The sequence below is a fragment of the Salvelinus alpinus genome, chromosome 36, assembly GCF_045679555.1.
Source record: "Salvelinus alpinus chromosome 36, SLU_Salpinus.1, whole genome shotgun sequence".
In the NCBI taxonomy this organism is placed as follows: Eukaryota; Metazoa; Chordata; class Actinopteri; order Salmoniformes; family Salmonidae; genus Salvelinus; species Salvelinus alpinus.
Genome location: NC_092121.1, coordinates 11,998,303 through 12,007,110, shown reverse-complemented (window position 1 = coordinate 12,007,110; position 8,808 = coordinate 11,998,303). Strand labels below are relative to the sequence as shown.

General features: G+C 42.1%; 1 protein-coding gene across 2 annotated transcripts in view; it reads left to right on the top strand.

Annotated features, from left to right (window-relative positions):
- The first annotated feature begins 4,165 nt into the window (after positions 1 to 4,165).
- Positions 4,166 to 8,808, top strand: part of LOC139565148 (collagen alpha-1(XI) chain-like) — a 105,981-nt gene continuing 101,338 nt past the window's right edge. Inside the window, exon 1 of one of the 2 annotated variants that reach the window (XM_071385260.1) lies at positions 4,166 to 4,607. In XM_071385260.1, the coding sequence (XP_071241361.1) occupies positions 4,523 to 4,607 (85 nt within the window). In that variant the 5' untranslated portion in view covers positions 4,166 to 4,522. The remainder of the gene's footprint in view (positions 4,608 to 8,808) is intronic. The other variant, XM_071385261.1, reaches the window with a different exon arrangement.

The following is an 8,808-nucleotide window of genomic DNA, read 5'->3' as shown; positions in this document are numbered from 1 at the left end:
CGAAATTTAAACCACAGGATTATGTCATCATGGTAACCAAATTTCAACCACAGGATTATTTCATCATGGTAACCAAATTTCAACCACAGGATTATTTCATCATGGTAACCAAATTTCAACCACAGGATTATTTCATCATGGTAACCAAATTTCAACCACAGGATTACGTCATCATGGTAACCAAATTTCAATACAGACAAACCTTGTAAAAAATATGTTGAATTTGTACCTTTAAAACAAAGTCATATCTTCAATGTTATATCCACAAGAAAAAAATACATTGGCCTACTGGAGAATTAGGTTTTGACCAAATCCAATTTAGCTATGATATTTGTCACTGACTATTACTAATGTGCTATCATGAGAATGACTTTTGAGAAATATCCACTTAATAACTAAATAGATTAACTGCTGCTATTAAAGTCATTCCAAAGGGTAGTTTAACAGAGCACATTAATGCAACAATACTTTATCGCTCATATCATCAATGATGCTATTTAGTCTTATATAGCATTTGCAAAGTCACTAACAGCTATCGTTTCAATTTAACCCATAATTCAATTAAAATAGACAATATATTTGGGTTTCAAGCTCTGGTTGATTTAAAATGTAATGATATTTAGTGATATTGAATAGTGTGGTTGTCAACACAACCAAATATCAGCATTTGAAGGAGATGTGTCTTCTGCTTAGATAGTTCCATCTGTGCCACTGACTTAGTCTGGCTTTAATTCCACTTTGTCTACAAACTAATAATTGATATGTTGGATTCACGTCTCCGTCTCAACCAAAATCTAAGTTATGGAATAGGACTAAGTCAAATCAACCTTTATTTAAATTGTATTATTTAGTCCTATTCTTTTACTTAGATTTTTGGTTGAGATGGAGACCATGCTATATCATCCATGCTATTTTGGTGTTCAGAAATATAATCAGGCTATTCAAGAGGTCAAGAGGGGTTGAAGGGAGTTCAAGAGAACATGTTCAGTTGGACCTTATCTTCTTGCAAATACAATAAATAAAATCCATGTGATCCGTACATTTTTGGTCTTTTCTGGGTTTTAACCCAGTGCTTTGAGGAATCACCAGGACTTTGAATCATTAGTCATTCGTGGAGCTTTCCTCCCGCAGACTCCCATAACAGAGATTTCCTTTCTAGATTCATATTGATTTCCCCATGAATGAGGTTATACAGGAAGTATTTGATAGAAGTATGGTTACAGTAAATCACATTGGGGGAACGAAGCCAACTATGTGTTGAGTCCTTCCTCTTAATGGCCAATACCACAGTGGGCTGAGAAAGAAGGAGAGAAAGACAAAGAGAGGAACCATTCAACTACTTGGTGTTTATTGATGTGTGGGACTTTAGAGAGGGACTGAGCTAGTCTGGACTCTAGTGGACTGAGGAGAGGTCAGGACTTGGTCTGATCTGTTTTGGTCTCTAGCAGTGCAGAGTGCAGTACAGTCCTAGGAGGACTGTTGGTACACAGCACATGGCTCTGGAAGTATTTCTCACACAGCGCTCAGACTAACCACTGCACTCTTAGTAACTATCTGCTAAAACCTGCCAGGAATGTGTTACCTACTCAGGGGAGCTAAGCCTTGTGCTAGGGCATGGTGTGCAGGAGTTATCTGCATGTTTCTGGGCCTCGTTATTCCACCCTTCACTCCCAGGCCCCGTTCTGTAGTACATCTAGACATGACTCTCCCTCATGTGTTTTTGCCATTCTTCATGTCTTTACAAGAGATTATCACTGTCATGCCCTCATTGACTGGATAACCTTTGATTTGTTTTTTAAACCTTTATTTACCTAGACAAGTCAGTTAAGAACAAATTCTTATTTACAGTGACGGCCAAGAACAGTGGGGTAACTGCCTTGTTCAGGGGCAGAACGACAGATTTTTACCTTGTCAGCTCGGGGATTCAATCTAGCAACCTTTCAGTTACTGGCCCAACACTCTAACCACTAGGCTACCTGCCTATTGTCATGCAAATCTTACGGAGTGTTATCGAATTTTGCTAAACGTTTACTTGTGTTTTATAAATGGAACAACAAGGATGCAACAGGTTGCTTGTTGTCACCACGCTATTTCCTCTAAAGCGAGGCTGTAGCATTTCAAACAGTTTCATACTTAGCCAGGGTCCTAATTGAAAATCAGCATTAGTGAATCAAATGGGGGATTGGGAAATTGGATGGGATATCCCCTCTTTCAGTCCCGTTGTGGTTAGAGACTTGTCTTCTCTCGGCTCCCCCTTGAGAGGCGGCTTTGAAGGGAAGCAGGGTTGTGCTCGGCTCATCCACATTCTGGTTTTAAATATGAAGAGCTGGAACTGTCTTCTTTACTGCTGACCCCCATACAGAGGGCCTGTTGTGGCCTGAGCCTATGGTGCTGTCCATTCTGTTAATTCACCAATTACGACAAGCTCTTCATAAGGCTTATTCTGAAGAGCAGCATGTCTAAACCAAACCCTCAAGACATGGGTTTCTGGGCTTTTGGCATGACGCTTCGCACTGTATAAATGCTCACAACAGGGTCCCCATTGTTAGCATACCAAGGTCTGTGACGACAAAGAATATAGGGATATCCCTGTAAAAACATGTTCCTTTGAAAATGGTGGAAACATTAAAAAAAGTATCCTCAATATTCCGCGAAGAGTTGACAGGTCGTATATAAGACTGCTTTTTTCCTGCTTTGTGGAATCTGAATCTTTTCACAAATAGGGAGACCTTCTCTTTCAAGGTGACGAGACCAACATGATCAAACACATGGAGACCACAATTAGAGGACCACGCCAGGATCAATCGTCAGACCTTAAATTGGGGTTGAGGAGTCGGCAGGGTATCTGGGTATGAACAAGCAGCACTGGACCCAGACATTTCTGACCTGTCAGCCTCCATGGCCTCTCACCTCCCAGAGCTGGAGCCTATAGGTGAGATGGCCTCCATGGCCTCTCACCTCCCAGAGCTGGAGCCTATAGGTGAGATGGCCCCCATGGCTCCTAGACGTAGCAGTCAGGCTGCTGCTTGAAGGAGCGTTGGAGAGATGACATTGCAACAATGCGGGAATGAGATTAGAGTGATGGCTGATGGGAGAGATGACCTCCCCTGTTCTAAAGTCTACCTGGGATCGTACTCCTTGAACTGGCCAGGGGTGTCGAGCTGTGACTCACTCCCCCTCTGTGAATTATTGCTGTGAAGTTCAAAGCTTGGACGGATGCGTCCTCTGGCTGTGTTGTGTGAGCCAAGGCTCTAACCTGCTAACAGAAAGACATTTATGGCTTTGACTTTTTCCACATTTTGTTACGTTACAGCCTTATTCTAAAATGTATTAAATCAACAACAAAAAATCTCAGCAATCTACAAACAATACCCCATAATGACAAAGCAAAAACAGGTTTAGACATTTTTGCAAATGTATTAAAAATAAAAAACAGAAATACTTTATATACATAAGTATTCAGACCCTTTGCTATGAGACTCAAAATTGAGCTCAGGTGCATCCTGTTTCCATTAGCATCCTTGAGATGTTTCTACAACTTTATTGGGGTTCACCTGTGGTAAATTCAATTGATTGTACATGATTGGGAAAGGCACACCTGTTTATATAAGGTCTCACAGTTGACAGTGTATGTCAGAGCAAAAACCAAGCCATGAGGTGGAAGGAATTGTCCGTAGAGCTCCGAGACAGGGTTGTATCGAGGCACAGATCTGGGGAAGGGTATCGCAAATCGATAGCCAGTTACACAGGGGTCTTCAAACTTTTCTTGTCCAGGGACTGCCGCCCAGGCAAACTGGCGACCCAAGGACCCTTATCATGCAAACGTCTTATCATCAGGTGAATGATAATGTTAAGGAGAAATCTACATTTAAAATGAATAGGTAGATAGCAGCTATTTTGCTGGTTAAACAAAGGTTAGCCATGTGTTGGCAAAAATGACCAAGTCAAGAAAGTTTATCAGCAGCCAGTAACTGGTACTTGCGGGTGCTTTTTAAAAATAAAATAAATGTTTATTTTACCACTTCTAGAAAATATATCTACTGTATATTTCCGCGGACCACCTGCAGTAACTCTGCGGACCCCTATGGGGCCACGGCCCCAGGTTGAATACCCTGTAGTAACAGACAGAAAGTTTGTAACATCTTGCAGCATGACAAGTAACACAGAGCAGCAGTGGTGAAAGGAAGTGGTGAGTCTGACTGGATCACTGATCATCAGTAAGACAGTAGCGACATAGCAAATGACCAGCAGCAGCCTCATAAACGTGCGTCCGCCAGACCTTTGAAAGCATCATCCTTTCCCGTCCGTCCTATGAGGGGAGCGAGAAAGAGGGAGGGTGAGGGGGAGAAATTTAATGAGGGACAGAGAGTGAAGAGAGGAGAGGATCCTCAAAAAAAACTAAGCAAGCGAAACTGCAGAGCGAATGTGCACTGTTCGAGCGCCGCACTGGTTTCTTTCTTTCTCGTCTAGTTTTGTATCGTACAGTTCTGTGGCGGAGGCAAGGGGGTCTCTGCTCTGAAAGATGGACCATTTAAAGAGGACGGCGGCGTGCAGGAGAATACCGCTATTTCTTATAATAATGTTCCACGCAACTACGGCACAAGCTGGTAAAGTATATGTTGGAATACACCTGCTAATAATTAAAGTGATCATTTCATTGAATGGATTGACAAGGATAGTGGACCCTTTTATTCATTTTCTTTGTTGATAATAGGCTACAAACGTTCATGTTCGGTTGTCTTGCTACCCCATTTCTTTATATAAAGTTCTTGACACTTCAACAGAAACCAAACAAAACTTTATAAGGTGTGAATTTGGTCGCAACTTCGCATTCGGTAATATTTTGTGAGCCACATAATAATGTAATTATAAAAGGCTCCGTCTGATCTCATTGGATATTTGGCGATGCTGGATTGAATTTGTCCACTCGGTTGCTCCGGCTCGGGATAAATATCGAAAGCGGTATTTAATGCTTTGTTAATCCACTTAAAATCATACCAAATGTAACTCTTCCCCTCGCTGTATTTTGGCATTTGAAAGTAATTTTTTATGTAAAACAAAAAATGTATAAATCAAGAAGTCTAAGTTTTATAAATCAAGCATTATTCATAATGTATAGCCTATTATGTTCGTCACTGCGCATTGGCGGTGTGTGTGATGGATGGTTACATCAGTTTGTCAAATTTCTCTCATTGCAAATTACTCATAATAATTTAGCATCGTTTGGTTTTGCATATTAATGTGTCCTCTAACCCATGTCCATTATTGTATGCTTCATCCATTTGAACGTTGGGCTCAGTTTTCTCTGTGAGTGAGGGGGGAAGCGATTACCCCTGGAACACTCTGATGTCATGTTTGAGTTTGCTCGTGACCGGTGTCGGTTTACTGTGAAACGGTTTAATGTTGGTTTTAGAAGGAGGTGAATGGCAGAACACTGACTGACCTGAGTAGATTAAAATTCTTGTCATGGAGCTGTTTAAAAGGTGCTCACATAGACTTCACGAAAATGAGCTTAGTATGACTATTCATCATAAAAAACTGTTTTAGAGACATTTGCTAAACATTTATTAATTTATAACACATTTTGTTTTCTTTATCACAGTGTTGTTCTTTTGTAATTGGTATGGTAAGATGGAGATGGAGCATTTCAGTTTCCCTATTAACCTTTGTCTAACTTTATTTTTTTGATATTCTAGATCCAGCTCATTAAAATAACACATTTTAATAGGATTAGATACTATGGGATTTGACCAGCTGCAGAATTAGTGTATGCACACCCTGATTGGAAGGAGCTGCTTTCTGTTGCTTTTGGTTCTGGAGCCACATGCCTCCATGTTCTACCTACATAAACAAAGATATGGTGAGGCCTGTCTATGTTTGTGGTCTGGTCACAAGCTTATGGGCATGCTCAGCTGCCACTGCTGGTATGAAGCCATTATACAGTGCCTTCGGAAAGTATTCAGACCCCTTGACTTTCTCCACATTTTGTTACGTTACAGCCCTTATTCTAAATTGGATTAAATAAATAAAAATCCTCAACAATCTACACACAATACCTCATAATGACAAACCGAAAACAGGTTTTTAGAAATGTTTGCTAATATATTTAAAAAACAGAAATACCTTATTTACATGTGTATTCAGACCCTTTGCTATGAGACTCGAAATTGAGCTCAGGTGCATCCTGTTTCCATTGATCATCCTTGAGATGTTTCTTCAACTTGATTGAAGTCCACCTGTGGTAAATTCAATTGATTGGACAAGATTTGGAAAGGCACACACCTGTGTATACAAGGTCCCACAGTTGACAGTGTATGTCAGAGCAAAAACCAAGCCATGAGGTCGAAGGAATTGTCCATAGAGCTCAGAGACAGGATTGTGTCGAGGCACAGATCTGGGGAAGGGTACCAAAACATTTATGCAGCTTTGAAGGTCCCCAAGAACACAGTGGCCTCCATCATTCTTAAATGGAAGAAGTTTGGAACCACCAAGACTCTTCCTAGAGCTGGCCGCCCGGCCAAACTGAGCAACCGGGGGAGAAGGGCCTTGGTCAGAGAGGTAACCAAGAACCCGATGGTCACTCTGACAGAGCTCTAGAGTTCCTCTGTGGAGATGAGAGAACCTTCCAGAAGGACAACCATCTCTGCAGCACTCCACCAATCAGGCCACTCCTCAGTAAAAGGCACATGACAGCCCACTTGGAGCTTGCCAAAAGTTATCTAAAGACTCTCAGACCATAAGAAACAAGATTCTCTGGTCTGATGAAACAAAGATTGAACTATTTGGCCTGAATGCCAAGCATTACATCTGGAGGAAACATGGTGGTGGCAGCATCATGCTGTGGGATGTTTTTCAGCGGCTGGGACTGTGAGACTAGTCAGGATCGAGGCAAAGATGAACGCAGCAAAGTACAGAAAGATCCTTGATGAAAACCTTCTCCAGAGCGCGCAGGACCTCAGAATGGGAAGAAGGTTCAGCTTTCAACAGGACAACGACCCTAAGCACACAGCCAAGACAACGCAGCAGTGGCTTCGGGACAAGTCTCTGAATGTCCTTGAGTGGCCCAGCCAAAGCCCGGATTTAAACCATATCGAACATCTCTGGAGAGACCTGATAATAGCTGTGCAGCAACGCTCCCCATCCAACCTTACAGAGCTTGAGAGGATCTGCTGAGAAGAATGGGAGAAACTCCCCAAATACAGGTGTGCCAAGCTTGTAGCATCCTACCCATGAAGACTTGAGGCTGTAATCGCTGCTAAAGGTGCTTCAACAAAGTACTGAGTAAAGGGTCTGAATACTTATGTAAATTTGATATTTCAGTTTTCTTTTAATTATAAATTTGCCAACATTTCTAAAAACCTGTTTTTGCTTTGTCATTATGAGGTATTGTGTGTAGATTGATGAGGAAAAAAACAATTGAATTCATTTTAGAATAAGGCTGTAATGTAACAAAATGTGGAAAAAGTCAAGGAATCTGAATACTCTCCGAAGGCACTGTATAATACTACAAATAAAAACTTCAGATGACAGTTTGAACTGAGAGTCTGAACTCAACTAAACGTCTGCCACACGTGGGCTATTAGGCCTGCTATGAGCAGCAATAAAGCTATGCCCTCTGGTAGTGTTTTGAGTGTCTTAGACCAGCAGCATATGACTGTGTCCTTGCAGGTGCTCCATTATAGAGGCTAGACTTTACCGCCAAAGGCTTACTTATTTGAGACTCTTTTGTTCGTGTTGGTGGGGTTGGGTTGTCTGTAATGAGGGGTGATATTGTGAGTCAGAGAATAATATGATGGCTTGAATGTGTTGGAACTGTGGGGAATTGTATGGTGTTCCTCTGCTGACATGACAGTACAGGATAAGTGATGGTGTTTGATAACGTGTGGACTGGGCCAGTATGAGTGGGAGAATGTTTTCACATGTGCTCTGTGTGTGCACTGCATGTGCCTGGGAGAGCATCAAGACTGTGCTTTGTAGTCATGTTTGACGACAGGAAGAGACATTCTTGCACATGTCCAGAGTTTGTGACTCCTCTGTTCCTCGGCCCCTCCTCTGTTCCTCGGCCCCTCCTCTGTTCCTCGGCCCCTCCTCTGTTCCTCGGCCCCTTCCATCTCTCCTTTCTTTTCTCTTCTTTTTCTTTTGCTGTTAAAAGATACGGGAAAGAGGGGGTAAAAGCCTCCCCTAAAATTCTCCTCCCTTCCTGTGTCCCCTCCCCGTGTCCCCCCCCCGCCTCCCCCCACCTTCCCCGTCCTGGCAGTATGACAGAGGGGAATTCACGCGTGCAGTCCCCTCTCTGAATCTCATTTGATCCTGCCGCCTTGCTGATCCTGCACCAGACTTCCAGAGGAGAGGACAAGTCATGTTCCTCTTTGATCACGCTACAAATGAGCCTGGGAGAATAGAAACCAATGAAAAAAGAGGACCGTTTTAGAAAGAAACTAAAAAGAGGGGAAAGTTTGATGGCTGTTAGTGCTACCAGCATCCGCTGTCACAGGAATCATGTTCCTAATGGAAAGAATTGAAACATGAAAAGATGCTGACGTGCTTGTTATTATCTCCACCTGAAACAAAGACATGTCTCTGCTGGTCTGTTGGTGTGGATCTTGGCTGCCATTTTGCCTTTTTCTGCAAAACTGTTAGGAATAGGAATCCTCTGACATCCAGGATGTGTAAATAATATCAAACATCTCTGTCACAAAACTTCAACAGGGTATAATGCAACTTGAACCACAGTAAATCAGCTTTACAATAGCAAGAAATGCATCAAGTTATCATCAACAACTGAGTGGAGTGAACAAAGAGAAACTG